The following is a 17,109-nucleotide window of genomic DNA, read 5'->3' as shown; positions in this document are numbered from 1 at the left end:
AGCGCCAAAAAAAGAACATGTTCATAATGAGCAATAATGGTTTACAGCTGAGGTTTGTTAAATGACCTAAATAAGGCCAGAACCGCCGTCCAGTCGCAATGATCAGATACTGTTGGGATCATAGGGCACCCGTAAAGAGGGATATCCTATCAAAGAAGAACTGGTGAGTATTCTTATTTCTGATGTCTTTTATTTCAGGGACAAGTTCCAGTAGAAGGGATAACTGAAGTAGTCGCATATCTTATACCCGTCCAGCTACCTGTCACGTGTGTAGCCGTCTTGCCGGCGACTGAACCGCTTCAACCCGGAGTTTAGGCTATTACAACAATCACTGAGAGGTTGTGAATAGAGCAAACATAAGAGAAGTAATAAATAAAATGGCCGTTGCAAAGATTTTGGCCTCCTGGTTCCTTAAATTCCTCTGCATATGCAGCGTGAGGTTTCATCCTGAGTTTCGCAGCACGTGACCAGCTCCATCAACGCTCTCAAGCCCGGGAATCTCAACATGACTCCGGTGTTCGATCCTTGGAGTAGCAGTTGAGCTGCACACTTGCCAGTAAGCTGTTTCACCTTGATCACGAACTGATAATTAGGTATCACAATATGATCGTTGTTGGTCCCTCATCCGAATCGGGCCAGCACTTGCATGGCCATGCTGGTTGCCAGAAGCCGGAATATCCAGTGAGAGAGTATTAGCAGTTACTAGGGCTTTGACATTGGACTCTTTTACAGCCAATCTCGACCGTTCTAGAGAGCAATACCGAAATAAACCCATTGGTCATCGAGTCTCCACAATAACCCGGCTCATAGACCGACCTCAGGGCCGGTGACGCCGAGCGTCTCCGAAACTTCGAATGGATTACTCCCACTCAAGACACACGTCGAACCTGAACGAAGCCCTCATGCTGAACACCATGAGGACCAAACGCCCTGGCATGGCATGTCCGCCGGACGATACCTTGCGACACGCGTTACTAGCCTGAAGCCCCCAATGCTCAGCGCACCGAATCCTCTCAAGCTCATAGTTATGATAAACCGTCGCCAATGGGCCTTTTTTGCAGTCGCCTTCGCCGCTTGGGTAAGTGCTGAGAGCTCATGATATTAAAACCCTTGCATTGAGAGGTCTTGCTGACATTTTTCACGCACAGACATGGGACGCATTCGATTTCTTTACAGTCTCACTCACCGTCACTGAACTGTCAGAATCATTCGACAAATCAAAGACCGATATTACTTGGGGCATTACTCTTGTCCTCATGTTCCGATCCGTTGGGTCCATTCTGTTTGGTATCGCAGCAGACAGATACGGCCGGAAATGGCCGTTTATCGTGAATAATATTCTCTTCATAATCTTGGAGCTGGTAAGCAAGAAATCACTCATCTGTTCCACCATCCCGCCGCCATGATTGGTCTCAACGGCAAGATCGTGCCGAGCATGGCTGCAGCGGACAAGCTTTTCCCTCCCCTCTCACCCGTCTTGGCTGCGACGTTGGGGAATCCCTGCATTCCCCCACAATCATGAGCACACACACACACCCCGTTGCCCAACGGTGTTATGCCTAAACTAGTGCTTTTCTAGTGATATCAGTGGCATTTTGTGACATCAGTACACGTCCTTGAACTGTTTGGCATGCTGACACTACCGGTCTGTTCAAGGGGACAGGATTTTGCAACACATACGAACAGTTCCTAGCATGTCGCGCCCTGTTTGGAATCGCCATGGGCGGTTTGTACGGCAATGCGGCGGCCACAGCTCTCGAAGACCTCCCCGCGGAGACACGCGGGATGATGTCCGGAATCTTACAACAAGGTGTAAGTCTTGAAACGGATCCCACGAAATCATCTCCACCCCCCAGTCCCCGCCTCCATTTCCCCTTTGCCCCAACAACTCTGTCATCACGAGGCTAACCTTCCGCCGATCAGTACGCATTTGGCTACCTATTGGCTGCGGCCTTTGCCCGAGGTCTCGTTAATACCACCCCTCACGGCTGGCGCCCGCTCTACTGGTTCGGCGCAGGCCCCCCGGTACTCTTCATTGCCTTCCGACTTATGCTTCCAGAGACCGACACTTTTCTCGAGCATAAACGTCTCCGCGAGGTGGCCGGCAGACACGCCGCGGAGTCGGAGAAGTCCAATGTGACCTCCACTTTCATCAAGGAGGGCAAGGTCGCCTTGCGCCGCCACTGGTTGATGTTGACATACCTTGTCCTCCTGATGGCCGGGTTCAACTTCATGTCCCATGGAAGCCAGGACCTCTATCCCACTATGCTTACGAACCAACTCAACTTCGACGCCGACCAGGTTACTGTCACCCAGGTTGTTGCTAACCTCGGGGCTATGTTGGGCGGAACGACTGTCGGTTACTGCAGTCAGATCTTTGGTCGACGGTTCAGCATTGTGGTCTGTTGCATCGTCGGTGGTGCACTACTCTACCCATACACCTTCGTCAAGACAGAGGCCGTGATGGCTGCGGCATTTTTTGAGCAGTTCTGCGTGCAAGGTGCTTGGGGTGTCATTCCTATTCACCTGATGGAGTTGAGCCCTGGCGCTTTCCGCACCTTTGTGGTGGGCACGTCGTACCAGTTGGGTAATTTGGTCTCGTCTGCGAGCTCTACAATTGAAGCACGTCTTGGCGAGCGATTCCCGCTGCCACCGAAGGGAGAGACGAAGCGATACGACTACGGCAAAGTTATTTGCATTTTCATGGGATGTGTCTTTGCGTATGTCATCGTGTTGACTTTCATTGGACCTGAGCATCTGCGTCGTAGCTTCGATGTCGCTGATGATTCGGATATGCGAGAGGTTGCTGGCGTTGAGACGATGGAAGATGAGCTTCATGATCGCGAGATCAGGCAGAGGAGATCGGTGCAGATTGATGAAGAGAGGGGGCACCAAGAGAAATCGGCTACTCACCGCGAGTAGTTTCGCCCGGACGAAGGGAGATCGCGTGCTTCATTCAAGAGTGGTGGATCAGACAAATTGATATCAAGCAGATATTGATGACCTAAACAGATTCTTATGTTCGGTCTGGGGGGAGCCAGTAACCTATGAGATGAGCCAGGGCCAAGCTGAACTCTATAGTTAATTCATCTGTTGATCCCCTTCACACCTCCAAACGCTTTCACTCCACTCCCTGTCCGCGATGTGAACTTGATGGGCGGCGATCGCGGAAATCTCCTACCCGCTTCCCGCCCACCGTTCGGGGTTCCGCACCGGTACTATGGGCCCGAAGACCTCCATGCCTATCGGGTTGTCAACCAACTACCACTACACATTTTAATAAACAGGCCAATTGATTTAAATCAACTGTTCAGCTGATTTCATTCTCAAAGTACCTAAACCAATGGAAGCCAAGACATGCAAAAGCCGACAGCCGATTTATCTTTATTCCCGGAACAGCACTTGGCCGATGCAACCGACCCTTTCATTCGGCCAAGGCGCTACAAACAGGCTCGGGTGCATGGGCAATTTGAACACGAGGTGATTGATAAAAGCAATATGCAGGCACCTGCAGCTATTGGCGGATAGATATCGATGGTTTAATTGAAGAAGCCTGCACTCTACATTGACCGATACAGAGTTCTGGCGCAGGTTCTCTTGGTTCCCAGGAACGCCAATCACGCCTCCCGCTCGTTAATGGTACCATCTTGCGCCATAGGCGACAATAACCCTTTGCAGACCGACCTTTTCGTCCTTCTTATCTGACGGGATTCCCAACACAACGCTTGACTATGCAGGTTGCAGCTTTCAGGCACCAGGGGTGAAGTCTTGGCGACATCTCTTGGGTGGTATCGGCCAGGGTATCCGTCTGTCAGGTGAATACATGCTTTACCCCTCAGTTCCAAAGGCAAACATCGCAAATACTGGCAGATCAATCTTTAGCATCTTGCCCTTATCCTTCATTCACTGGATAAGATGGATTCTTCCAAGGCTATGATGAGTGATGAACCTGCTAGCTGATGAAAATACAACACAAGTGATGAAAAACCATTTCTCAAACAGATGTATAGAGTTCTCGCTAGATTGCAAAAATCCCAAAGGCGCAATTGATGGTCTCATACGCGGTGTTTTTCCATCATCCCGAAGCCCGCCTGCGGTGGGCTAGTCTTCCCAAGAAGGAAGCTCAATTCAACACCAATGGCGATATCACCAGGAACATCTGAGACCTTGCTTCCGTATCGGCAATGTAACGCTGCAATGACATACGATTCAATCATGAGTGCGCGGTGCATCACGAAGTCTGCGGCAGTGAGTGAAAGTTAAAAAGGCCATCTTGTCAGCGCCATATCCATTGTTTTCAGGTTGGAGCTCCAACGACACGCATTCTTGGCGGAACTCCAAGATGCATCTTCTCAGCGTCGCCGGTCTTCTTGCGCTTCCCGCCCTGGGAAGCGCTGGCTCATTCGTTGCTCGTCAGGCTCCCGAGGGGGAGACCAACAACTCCACGGCCCCAGTCGCCCGGAGCTTCATCATTGAGTACACCAAGGTGAATATTTTGTGTCTGCTAGGCCGTATTGGAGATATTGTCTCTGACGTTTCCTCAGAATTCTGCCAAAGCGCGTCGTGACGTTACCCTAGCATCGGATATCAAGATTGTCAAGGATTTTGAGACCGATGTCTTTTCTGGCGCCAGCATCGAGACTGACACCCACAACATTGACACCCTGCAATCTCTTGCCGGTGTTGCTCGCGTGTGGCCGAATACTCGCGTGACCTTGTCTCCAGTCGAGGGTCTGCAGTCCATCGAGGAAGCTGCCGCCAAAGATTACAGCAGTCACAACACGACTGGTGTCAGCAAGCTCCATGAGAAGGGCATCTTTGGTCAGGGTGTCAAGATCGGTGTTGTTGACTCTGGCACGTGGTATAGGCACCCTGCGGTATGTATTTCAGTTTCCGCCTTTCCTCATGTTGTGTCGCTGAATTCAAGGTAGCTTGGAGGAGGTTTTGGTCCTGGTTTCAAGGTCGCAGGTGGCTATGATTTCGTTGGTAACGGCAGTAAGTGTCGCCAGCACTGGAAAGTATATGAACTGTGCTGATTGGACATAGTTTGGCCCTACGAAGACAAGGCCCCAGATGACGATCCTCTGGATCAAATGGGCCACGGTAGGTTGTACTTAAACCCACGAGACAGAGCTATCTAACAAGACCTTAAGGTACTCATGTCAGTGGCATCATTGCTGGAAAGACTGACTTGTAAGTCCCAAATGTTTTAAGATGTACAGAATGGTCAATAACTCTCTCACGCAGCTGGACCGGTGTTGCTCCTGAGGCCACTCTCTACTCTTACAAGGTTTTCAGTCAAGTTGTGAGTCTTGAAACCAAAACAGTTCAATTGATTTCAATTCTAATTATCGCTAGGACGCCACCGATGATGCTACACTCATTGAGTCATTCCTTAGAGCTTACACTGATGGGGTGCGTCATTCGGTGCTTTGTATGCAGTGATATACTGACTTCTTTCTTAGGTGGACATCATCACTGCCAGTATCGGCGGCCCAAGCGGCTGGTCTACCGGTGCTTGGGCAGAAGTTGCCTCGCGACTCGTGGAAGAGGGCGTTGTCGTGACGATTGCCAACGGTAACTCGGGCGCTGCTGGTCCGTTCTTTGCAAGCAGCGGCTCTTCTGGTGAAAACGTGCTTGCAGTGGCTTCGGTCGAAACCGAGACGTTTCCTGCGTCGCCGTTTGAGCTTACTTCCACTCTTGACGGCAAGACTGAAATTGTCAAGGTATATAACCCATCCTGGCTTCTTTTGTGTTTGCGATGTTCTAACAGATAAAGGCTGGATACCTCCCATCGACTTACTACTTCTCGTCCGAGGTCACAGATTGGCCTATTGTCCCCTTGAACTTCGACACCACCGACCCTGCTGATGGTTGTGAGCCTTACCCCGAGGGCACCAGGAGGCTAGAGGGCGTTATTCCTCTCGTTCGCCGTGGCACTTGCACTTTCTCCACGAAGCAGGCCAATCTAGTCGCTCTTGGTGCTGAGTATATTCTGATCTACAACAATGACGGCCCTCTTATCACGCCTTCTACAGACAGCGATGAAGGCCTCATTGGTCTCATCACTGCTGCAGCTGGCGCCTCCATCATTGACACTGTCAAGGCTGGAGGTAACGTGACAGCAGACTTCTCCATCAACCCCGAGCAAATCGTTGGTCTCGAGTACCCGGCTGGTGGACGTCCAAACACCTTCACCTCCTGGGGAGGAACCTATGATCTCCAGATCAAGCCTGATATTGCTGCTCCTGGTGGCCAGGTAAGTTTTAACCAATCGCTCTCTGTCCGGGTGACCCTCTCATCCTTACAATACCATAGATCTTTAGCACATACCTCGACAACACCTATGCCCTGCTTTCTGGCACCTCGATGGCTACCCCATACGTCGCCGGTGTTGCAGCTCTCTACATTAGCGCCCACGGCGGACGTTCTGTTCATGGTATGTTGCACCAGATTTCACAATCGATACGATGGTCTACAGCAGCTAACGAGCAGTATATAGGCAAGGGTTTCGCAAAGGCGTTGCATCAGCGCATTATTTCCAGCGGCACCTCACTCCCATGGTCCGATGGCACCGCAACTGACTATGGCTTCTCTGCCCCCGTTGCCCAGGTTGGTAACGGCTTGATCAACGCCTTCAAGGTCGTCAACTACACCACCAGCCTTACTTTCGAGAAGATTGCTCTGAACGATACCCACTTTTTCAGCCGGTACCACGATGTTACCGTCACCAACAACGGGGCCAAGGACGTTAGCTACAAGTTCTCCTATGAAGCAGCTGCCGGCGTCGAAATCCTCGGTTGGTATCCGTTTGTTGAACCCTACGCGGGTGAAAGAAGATTGAAGAGCTTCTCCGAGTTGACCCCCAAGAGTCTGCCCGTTGCAGTCTCTGTGCCGAGAGACTTTACTCTGAAGCCGGGCGAAAGCAAGACTGTCTCGTAAGTTTCTTGCCACTATTATTCTTAGGGAACGTACGACTAATGGATATAGTGTAAATTTCCCCAACCCCGACAATCTGGGCTGGAACTCGTCAGCGTTGCCAATCTACAGTGGAAAGGTCATTGTTACCGGTAACAGCGGAGAGCAGCTCTCCGTCCCATACTTCGGTAGGCCTTCAATATCAAATTTATCATCAATACTAGCAGAACTAAGCACCATCTAACGTCGTTTGCAGGTCTCGGCGCCAATCTCAAGACCGAAGTCAGCCCCATCTACCGCCCCACCTATCCCTTCACCACTCAACGCGACTAGTAAGTCACATGCACCGGCGTCAATAGTATTTTTTCTAATTTAATATAGTGTGTACTCCTTCGACCTGAGTACATCAGTTAGGGATTACCCCATTATCTACTCGAAGCTTATTTGGGGTACCAGGGAAGTCCGATGGGATGTAGGTTGAAATGGAAGCCCGGATTACAGAAGCACAAGACTGACAATACATGTCTAGATTTACGAAGCCGGATGGACAGAAAGACAGTGGGAGTACCCTCCTGTGCCGGGCAAAAACGGTTACATTGGCCCCGCTACTAGCCATGTCGTCACTGGAAGTGTCTCCTACTTTGACCCCAACGTCTATGATCCTGATGACACATGGACCTACCCCAAGGTTGATCTGTACCGCAATGCTCAGACGCAAGCCTCTTACCATGAGTTCTGGTGGTTTGGAAAGCTGGGCAATGGCAGCCAGATTGAGCTTGGCAACTACACGTAAGAAAGGTCTTAATCCCTTTTGGAGTATCTGACTAATGATTCTATTACTTTCAGCATGCGATTTGCCACCCTAAAGCCCTTTGGCAACCCCAAGGCGTCTGACAACTGGGAGGTTTTCAAGACCCCTCAGATCCAGGTCACAGGCAAATATGAGAGAAAGAATTAGCTGCACGTAGGAGGCCAAGAGCTTGATTGAAATGAATCAGAGCTGCCCCCAGATTTGGAGAAGTTGCGAAACTTGAGCAGAATTGAGATCATGCAACCAATGGACGCATTACTTAGAGACTATGCAGAACTATTCTAACTAGTTGCTAAGTTCGTCAAATATTCTGTGATATTACCGAGTCTTCCTAAGTTTTGACGACCTTCGTAATTCCGTTCCAACTGCGACTATTGCAGTGGGTAACAAGTATACCCTACGAAACTTGACGGTGATGACGATGATGATGATAGATCATCAAGAGAATTAATTGTCCGTTTCTCTGCAGACAAGTCGCAGGTCCCTTCCGGGCAAGGGTACAAGTCGAATCATCAAACCCTCTTGTCTGAATCAAGTTCTCCTTCAAACAGCGCTATCAACATGCAAGGGACTCAGCTGGAGATGCAAGGCATGGTCACATGCTTAAATTTGTTCCGCTAGATGTCCACTCGTTGCGCCTTCAGGATGCTGCTAAATTGTTCACATATCCATTTTCAGCTTGTCGTAGCGGCGCCCACTGGAGCTTTCGCCCACCGGCCGGCTCGGCCTCCGGAGATCGTCTGAGAGCGGGGATCCATGTTTTCAATGCACGGTGTGGTTGACCTCGCTCCTCGCGTTTAGCTTCTTCTGGCAACAAAGCGAGCCTCCACCCACAGAGTCCGAGGTTAACCCCATGATTTTCCAATGCCATTTTTCTTGCTGGGAGGCGCTTACGTCAGATGGACTTTAGGCTTAAACCACCGTTAGCGCCGTGCGAGCACATCAGCATGTGGAATGTTCCATTAAAGTTAAAAGTGGTGGTACAACCCCGTTGGAGTAATGATGAGACGTGATCTCTTCGCCTTTCACATTCTTACAGTTATCTATCATGTCTTCGACTTCCTCTAAACTTTTGCTCAAGAACGGTGTACTCTTGGTGCACGGAGATGGTGATAAAGTAGTCCGTCAACAATCGGATGTTTTGATTGAAGGTGACAAGATCATCCAAATCGATAACCACATACCGACCAGCGACGATACCAAGGTCATCGACTGCAAGGACAAGATTGTATCCCCAGGCTTCATCAGCACACACCACCACGTGTGGCAGACTCAACTCAAGGGGCTGCATGCCGATCATACCCTACTGGAATATTTACCCTCGGGAAACTTCAGTGGTGTCTTCTACACAGCCGAAGATGCTTTCTGGGGCGAGTTGGGCGGCGCCCTTGAGGCCATTGATGGCGGCACCACTACAGTTGTCGATCATTCGCATCTGAACTTGGGCCCTGAATTCCGTGAGTGACCATTTCAAACTGGATACATGAAGGGATCTAATCGACGCAGCACCCACGATGATTCAGGCATTAGCCGCATCCGGCGTGCGGGCCGTGTACGGTTATTGTTTTCCAAGACAAGTCGCAAATTTGAATCCGTTGGCAGTACAAGACGACTATGGTCCTTCTGGAGTCGAGGCTTGGAAAGCTCTCGTCGCCAAGGGCCCATACGGTGATGAAAGGGTTCAGCTCGGGTTCTCAGTTGACAACGTCTATCAGTCAGGAGATGCATTGAAGAAGCTCTACTCGGAACTTCGAGCTGCGGGGGCCAAGGTCATCACTAGCCACGCCGCTTCTGGCCTTGCCTTTGGCAACGGACCTTCAGTCGTGCAAATCCTCGACAGTCACGGCCTCTTGGGGCCGGATATCCTCCTCTCACACGGTAATTTCCCCAAAGAGGGCGACGCAGAGCTGATTGCAAAGAACAACGTATGGATCTCTTCAACCCCCAACACCGAACTTCAGATGGGGTCTCCGCCGGTTGCTCTTCTCCCCGAGTTTGAAGCACACTCTAGTCTTGGCGTCGATTGTCACAGCTGGAGCAGTGCCTTCATGCCGAACCAGATGCGTCTTGGCCTTCAATACGCTCGCACCGAACGCCAGGAGGCCCTTCGACGCCAGGGTAAGTGGAGTCGCCACACAGGACTTACCGCAGAGCAAGTTTTCAACCTTGGAACTGTTGGAGGTGCTCGTGCGATTGGAATGGCGGGCGAAATTGGGCAGATAAAGGTTGGTGCCAAAGCGGATTTGGTCGTGTTCGACACGACCAGCCCGTCAATGGTTGCTGCCGCAGAGGAGAATCCCGTTGCAGCCGTTGTGTTACACTCCAGTGAAAGAGACGTGGAAACTGTTATCGTGGGCGGTGTAATCAGAAAGGAGCAAGGCGAACTGCTCCCCATCTCAGTTGGGAACGAAGTCGAGGGGGCGCACGACCTTGGCCTAAAGGGGACGCAGCTTGCATGGGAGGATGTCGTCAAGAAGTTGCTTGAGAGCCGAACAAGGCTGAAGGAGAAGGTTGAAAGTGTCGACATGAAAGCTGCCGAGGAGGCAATCATTGAAGGTTTCTATATGAATCGGAAGGATATGCTCGAGCAGTGAGTCATCTAATAGATGGACAATAATATTTTGGAGTATGATACTCGCCCTAAAAGCGGCCAATGAGCGACGGAAGGTTTTTTGTCAAAAGAGAACCGCCATCAACTTTTAATATCCAGCAGTTAACAGGACAGTTAGTATATGGATTTATAGTCCTAAAGTACTTGTCTCAATAGATGTATTGTCGGCACATCACATCTCATAACAAGTCTTCCAAAGCATGTCTTCCGAAGCTTGAATACTATCAATGTTCATAACAGTTCTATTGTGGGCTACTGTGAGAGACAAAAATGGTATGCAGTCTGCTTGTTGTAGGTATTCATATATTGTGCATCGATTTTGAAGTAACCCTTTAAATCTTGCAGTGTAAGGTATCCGTGACTTACCGCCCCTGCTCACTCGCCCGATTTACCAAAAAGGCGTAAGTGCCAAGGTAGCTGTCAGATGTACAGTACCCGATCGCCGACCTCGGAACGCGGTTGAACATATTCCTTCAGACTATTTCATGACCTGTGGAGCTGTTACTGACGGCGTGCAACGAAAACGCGGAGAAGTTATGATAAGTTAGGTTCGCAAGGCATGGGGTACCCGAGGATCATTATGTTCTGACCGAAATGGTACGGTGTGGTTGCGGAGAGGATACGGATGCTGGAGGATGAATGCGAGAAGTTAGGAGGGCTGAGGGAGTCATTGTCATATCCGAAGTGCGTTACATGTCACTAGATATGCGAAGAGAAAACCAAATGTCTTTGAAAGCACAGCTTAATCAAAAATTGCTAACTCAAAAATGACGCTTAACTAGTTGGTACTTTGTACAGTAGAATTTTCGCTCAAAAACCCAGACCATCCCAAATTGCCTTGGAAACAGGTCTGTTGATGCAACCCTGGTATAAAATAACCCTACCGTGGCCCCCCTCCCCCCCAACCATGTAAACCTCATCATGCCCGTGACATATCTGGAAAAAATAGACAACCGCACCCCGTGAACATTTTTAAACGAGGAGACCGCCAACAACACCGGCAACAGCCATGCCGATGCTGAGAAGACCCCAGCGGACGTCGCCGCGGGCCTCCATACCGGCGCTAGGCTGCGAGGTAGAGGAAGAAGAGGGCGCGGAGGAGCTGGGGCTGCCGGTAGCGGCGGGTCCGAGGGTGCCGCCGCCGGTGGAGGCGGGAGCGACGTTCTGCTGGGCCTTTGCGGCGGCCTCGGCGTAGGCCTTGATGGTGCGCTGGCCGTTGGCGGGGGCGTTGATGACGCCGACCATGCCGCCCTGGCAGTGCTGGCCGGTGGCGCAGTAGAACCACTTGGGGTTGGTGTCCTGGACGGTGACGCTGAAGACCTCGGCGCCGACGCCGGAGGAGACGGCGACGGGACCGCTGAAGAAGCCGGTGGTCGTGCCGTTGACCAGAGGCTCGCAGGGCTTGTCAAAGGTGGACTGGGCGACGGAGTGGGCGCGGGGGTAGAAGTGGAACTCGACGACCTCGCCGACGGCCGCCTTGATCTCGCTGGGCTCGAAGGTCAGGCCGCCGTCACCGACCTTGACGACGTGGACGCCCGAGACAGAGGAAGTTGCTGCTGCGGCGCTGGCGCTGGAGGCCTTCTCGGCCTGGTTGCCGTAGCCGTACTGTGCCATGACGGCGGCGGGGAGGAGAGCGAGAAGGGTTTGAGCGTGCATTTTGGATTGTTTTAAAAATAGGATGGAAAGAGTAAATATAAGATTATAGTTGTTTTTAGTAGTTGTCGTTGTTGTTGTTGATGTTTGTAGTTCCAGACCAATGATGTGAGAGTTTGTTTGAAGTGATGATGAAAACAAAATCCGAGTTAGACAGGAAAACGGTCGTCTACTTATACAAGTCTGGGTTTCAATAATACCAAGACTGAAGAAACATGATGGACCTCCTGAAGGACTCCTTGTAACAGTCAAGAATCTCTCCGCAAGCCACCCCAGACCTCTGTGTTTCCGTTCCCAAGGGTTCCAAGGTCCAGGGCGTGTAGCCGCTTTTCGGTACGAGGATGCCGAGCGTGGCGGCCTCACAAACAGCGCCGCGGAATAGACGGAAGTATACTTGATGCTGCTCTATTCTCACCAAAAAAAAAAAAAAGTCGTTGCTATACTACAACAAACAAGCTCCGCCCCGCGGAAGGGAGTCGTTCCATCGACCGGGGGATCTGACATCCGAGGTTGCACGCTTGTCTACCCAACCCCAGGCTCTGTACGCCCTGCAGGCCAAGCTTTTCCCCCTTCGGATGGAGTCTAAACGCAGCATGCAAATCCTTGGGACGAGCTAAAAGCGGTGCCACACACGCCGCCATTCGATAGCTGACACGGTCCAAGCTCTCCCTCACAAAACTGCCCCAAATCTGGCCCCCCCCCCTAGCAATACTGAAATCAGGCTAAGCCCACAGCGTTTGACATTCCAGCCAAGCAATCCCCGAGGAACTAGATGGGCCTGACAATCTGAATCTGTGAGGAGAGACATACACACAGGAAAAAACTGTTTACACTGGTGCCGTGGTCCCGCGCCAATGTTCGGATCATGTTTCGAAAATCATGCCGGATAAGCGCCAGGGGTAGGTTATGAATCTCTCCGAGCCTTGGTACCGATCAGAAAGCCAGCCAGACTTGAATGGTAATGTACAGAAAATACCATAAGCAGCCACTTGGCCCCCTATCCAACCCCAAATCCCCCTGCCAAATTCTTTTTTTAAGGGTCGAGATGGTCATCTATCCCCCCGTCCTCGGCAGAATTAAAGACAAAACTGTTCATCTCTCCAAGGCAAAACAGGGGGAAGGGGGAGGACGAGTTGTCCCGTCCAGCGGCCTCAGCGGTTGGCGTTTCTCGCTACCTGTGCCGAGTGTTCCTGATGATGGGGTAACAAACCACTCACCACTCTTGATTGTTAAGGTCAGGGGTATTGATTGGGTTGGGGTATCGCTGGATGCCACAAAACTTTAAAACGTCTAGAGATCCAGGTTTGGACCAGGGGGGGGTAAAAAGGAAGACACATGGAGTATTACAATACAAAAACATTGGTGGTAAGGTAGGGATGGCAGGCCAGCAATAGTCTTCTTCCCAAGCCCAGCTTAGGTCTCTTCGGGATAGTCTCCCCCCATCTGCAATGTCAACATCTCCACGGGTCCAATCCCACCTGGGGAGGTCAAAAGAAGGTCGGCTCCAAAGAGTAAAAAATAAGGTTCTTCCTCTGGCTTGTCTTCAAAAATGACCCCAGTTTGAGTGGTGCTGGTACCCGCTGAGGTTGTCACAGCCCCCCTCGCGTAGGACCCGAACCGGCATCCGGGACAATTTGCGTCCTGTACTACTTGCACCAACTGGACGGGCTCATTTCTTCTCGTGGGTCGGGCGAACCAGTCTGGCCGGAGCCGACTGCGGGAATGACGGCTGCTCACTATTTGCATCACCCGTGAGCCCGACTCGACGGAGTCTATCTGCTTGGCTATTCCAATTGTCATCAAATCGCCGTATTAGTAGTATTTGCTATGCACATCAATCCAATCTGACAAATGATTACTGATGATCAACGCCAACGCTTCTGACTCGCATCCGAACTAATTAAATCGTTGTCCCAAAACAAAACAAGTTTCTTCATGACAGCGTGACATGACGGTCATGACATGTACATCCAACAATAAAACGACCACAATAAAAGTACGGCGCATGGACCAGCTGCGGACCCCATCAGACGAAGGCTCTTCACTCTTCGTCGCTCGAACCCGAGGATCCAGATGCATTTCCGTCACCTCCCGTCTTCTTTCCCTTCTTTCCCTTCTTGCTCTTCTTCTTTTTGCTCTGGCTCTGGGTTGGCTCCTCCAGCTCAATCAGGCTGGACGCTTGCTCGTTGCCAGACTTCCCAACGGACACGGCCTTTGAAATGTCGACCAACATCTTCTTGAGCTCCTCAACCTCGCTGCGCAGTTTCTGCACTTCGGAAATAGTAGGGTCGGTCTCGAGGTTGGTCTTGGCGCTAACGCACAGCTTGTTCCACCCGTCAGCTTCAAAGTCGACCTGGTCCATCATCTGCTCCCATTCCTCAACCGTGTCGTCGTCCTCCTCGCCTCTAGCGCGGTTGCTCCTGATCTCGCCAGCCATGCGGGTCTCGTACCACGCTGCGACGACCAGAACGGGCGAGTAGATGATACCCATAATCACGTCGCTCATGCGCTCGAACTTGGACTTTTCCATCCACCAGAACAGGGAGATGACAATAACCTCAATGAGGTTGAACGGTGGAATGTAAACGTTCTCGTCCGGAGCACGCACGAATTGCATTGTTTTTTGGGCGAACAGAGCGAGGTACTCATCATTCGCGTTGTCGTAAATGTCCTCATACGCGGAATTGTACAACGCAATGAGAATGTTGAGCAAGACAACCTGGCGTCGGGTTAGCTCTCCGAAGGGACAAGGAAAAATGACAAGTAAATGCGATTTCAGGACTTACCATGACGATAAAAGTAAAGCAGTAGTACAGGATGATGCCAAATGGCGGCGAGAACTGGTCAAACCCGTCAAAGTCTGGGCTCTGCATCACGGCATTAGCCATGGCCTGTAAGATGAACAAAATGTCGTCCAAAACCCAGTCATCGGCGAGGTCCAGGCCAATGAAGGCTTGGAGAAAGCCAATCACAAGGACAATCAATAAGGCGAAGAAGATGATGGACTCCTTCATCATGACCTTGAGCACCACCAGCATGGCTCCAAAAAAGCGGAAACTGTCGAGATACAGCAGCAAACGCGACCAAATCATAGGTGAGCTGAAGGCTAAGAAGTTGTAGCTCAATTTGCTGTAAAATTGGCGTGTATCGTCGCCCTCGTGATGCGTCAATCCAACGATGCGAAGGACAAAAGATATCGTGATGAAGCTGTAGAGAACACCATTGAAGGCATTCCAGAAACCCAGAATGTGGTAGCCCGCTTTGTAGAACTTTGTGAGCTCTTCGCAAATAAAACCGAGAGTGAATATGTACAATAGGACCTCTGCCGTGTCAAAAACACCAGAAGGGTTGGCTGAATTGACGACAGCAGTGAAGAGACCGATATATACGAAGGAGATGAGGACTTGGGTGGCATTTTGGTACATGGGCGCGCGGATGCGGTCGGGATCCATGTGGACGATGAAGTTGGTGTTGTCCTTGTCTTTGTAGTCGACAAACACAGCCGGGTCGTTTTCATCCTGCACAAGCCAGCCCTTCCAAAGGTATGAAATGCATTTTTGGTAGCCCGAGGAGCCGATGACCTTGACGGCGTGGAGGTCGACAGCCTTCTCGATAGCGTTGGCGGGAGGAGTAGCCTCGCCATCAACGATGATGGAGTACCGGCGGAGCAGGACGGAGTGCATAAGATAGTTTAAGTCTTCTTCTCCCTCGATGCTGTAGCCAAGCTACATTAGTAAAGATCCCTCTGAAAGCCGCCATAACAATGTTTATCCAGACTTACATCTGCTTGGCAATCACCTCGCATGCGACAGCTCGTACCCGATGCAAGTCGGCATCCCATAGCTCGACCAGGGCCTGGTGCTTGAACCATCGCTTGCAGACAATCAGGCAAAAGACGACGCAAGACCCATAGTGTGAACCACCGGCCTCCTTGGCTGCCTTAATGACCTTGGTCGTGATGACCTTGCTGTGCGCTTTTGTGATCTCTTCCTCATCCAGCTCGCAAGGAACAGCCAGCTCAATCAAGTGACGAAGCTTCAAGGCAATCTTTGTAACATCGGGGGCGGGAATCGCGGACTGAAGGTGTTCGGATCGGTACTGTGGGAGGACTAGAATAAGACAACATGCCTTTGGTTAGCTTCGGAAACCAAGCCAGGAACAGCAAGAGTACACATACGGCGCCTGCGGTCATCGCGAATCCAGTCCGCATGGAAGTCGTGGTGGTGTCTTCGGGGGTGTCGGTCCCAGCCTAGCAGGCGGGTAGCCCAGTTGCCCGGCATGGCTACTTTGGATACGACGACCTCTTTATGGTATCTCCACGTCTCCCCGTTAGCAGTATCGTCGTGATCTGCAGTGTCAGCGTTGGGTGCTGGCTTCGTGGGGGCCAATTTTAAGGCGAAGAGGTAGAGGTCGATCGTCAATTGACAGTGCTAGGCGGGCAAGACACCCTCTTGAATCCGAGAAGAATAGGACAAACTCTCCAACAACCAAGGCCGAAAAGAAGCAACAGCACGTAGCTTCTTACGGAGTACAGGGGTGGCTGTCGCATAACCCGTTCCTTGTTTACTGGCGGGCGTTCAGGAGATGCAAGCTTCAGCTTCGAGTAGCTGCAAGTGACGTAGAGAGATGGCGGGGCCACCATGGAGAGTGGCCGGGGGTGGGTCCGTATCTTCTTATCGTGTCGTCACTTGTTTTACATTGAGCACAGATAATCAGAAACAAAGCTAAGCGAGTGACGCTAACCGTATGTGGACTACCCCACATGGCGTCTGTCCAAAACTTGGCTGCCACGCTTCCATTTCACACCATCAAAATCCAAGACAGCTGCCGTTGGCTGGAAATGGTTACACAATGTACCGAATTCAAGCCATTGAATAGCCAATTTTGTTCTTGGCATCTTCATGAGCACAATCGCAACGAGTAAAGGTCCAATCATTTGGTCTTAATGTGTCTCATGATGGTCATTCATAAGTCCCACATGCCTTCGCGTTTTCAGCTTCACTGCTTCACTGAGCAATGCCGGGTCACGAAGGTTTTACCGCTAAGGCACTCACCCAGCTCCTTATCAGATTCACGGCAAATTCATATATATTCATTAATTACCTAGCCAGAACCT

The 17,109-nt window shown here is 51.0% G+C and overlaps 5 protein-coding genes across 5 annotated transcripts; 3 read left to right on the top strand and 2 right to left on the bottom strand.

Moving 5' to 3' along the window:
• Positions 1–811: 811 nt before the first annotated feature.
• Positions 812–2,922, top strand: CTRU02_202696 (sugar transporter family protein; the record flags this gene model as incomplete). Its single annotated transcript, XM_036728858.2, has 4 exons — positions 812–1,078; positions 1,149–1,361; positions 1,657–1,812; positions 1,924–2,922. Coding segments are annotated over 4 exons (1,635 nt in total), but the record flags the coding sequence as incomplete, so codon positions are not given.
• A 1,420-nt stretch (positions 2,923–4,342) lies between these two features.
• Positions 4,343–7,876, top strand: CTRU02_202695 (serine endopeptidase; the record flags this gene model as incomplete). Its single annotated transcript, XM_070204075.1, has 16 exons — positions 4,343–4,486; positions 4,545–4,877; positions 4,932–4,995; positions 5,047–5,103; positions 5,154–5,193; positions 5,248–5,305; positions 5,359–5,415; positions 5,466–5,726; positions 5,780–6,259; positions 6,319–6,439; positions 6,503–6,938; positions 6,991–7,106; positions 7,175–7,250; positions 7,300–7,390; positions 7,448–7,707; positions 7,765–7,876. The coding sequence occupies 16 exons, from the start codon at positions 4,343–4,345 to the stop codon at positions 7,874–7,876; spliced, it is 2,706 nt and encodes a 901-aa protein (XP_070062657.1).
• A 901-nt stretch (positions 7,877–8,777) lies between these two features.
• Positions 8,778–10,323, top strand: CTRU02_202694 (amidohydrolase family protein; the record flags this gene model as incomplete). The annotated part of the gene is made up of 2 exons (XM_036728856.1): positions 8,778–9,186; positions 9,236–10,323. 2 exons carry the CDS (start codon positions 8,778–8,780, stop codon positions 10,321–10,323), a joined length of 1,497 nt encoding a protein of 498 aa, XP_036579371.1.
• A 989-nt stretch (positions 10,324–11,312) lies between these two features.
• On the bottom strand, positions 11,313–11,996 carry CTRU02_202693 (extracellular serine-rich protein; the record flags this gene model as incomplete). The annotated part of the gene is made up of 1 exon (XM_036728855.1): positions 11,313–11,996. One exon carries the CDS (start codon positions 11,994–11,996, stop codon positions 11,313–11,315), a length of 684 nt encoding a protein of 227 aa, XP_036579370.1.
• Positions 11,997–14,034: 2,038 nt separating this feature from the next.
• Positions 14,035–16,273, bottom strand: CTRU02_202692 (potassium ion channel; the record flags this gene model as incomplete). The annotated part of the gene is made up of 4 exons (XM_036728854.1): positions 14,035–14,712; positions 14,780–15,707; positions 15,775–16,102; positions 16,171–16,273. 4 exons carry the CDS (start codon positions 16,271–16,273, stop codon positions 14,035–14,037), a joined length of 2,037 nt encoding a protein of 678 aa, XP_036579369.1.
• Between the last annotated feature and the right edge of the window lie 836 nt (positions 16,274–17,109).

The sequence above is a fragment of the Colletotrichum truncatum genome (genome assembly GCF_014235925.2).
Source record: "Colletotrichum truncatum strain CMES1059 chromosome Unknown Contig_0001, whole genome shotgun sequence".
NCBI lineage: Eukaryota > Fungi > Ascomycota > Sordariomycetes > Glomerellales > Glomerellaceae > Colletotrichum > Colletotrichum truncatum.
This window is presented reverse-complemented; position numbering and strand designations above follow the sequence as displayed.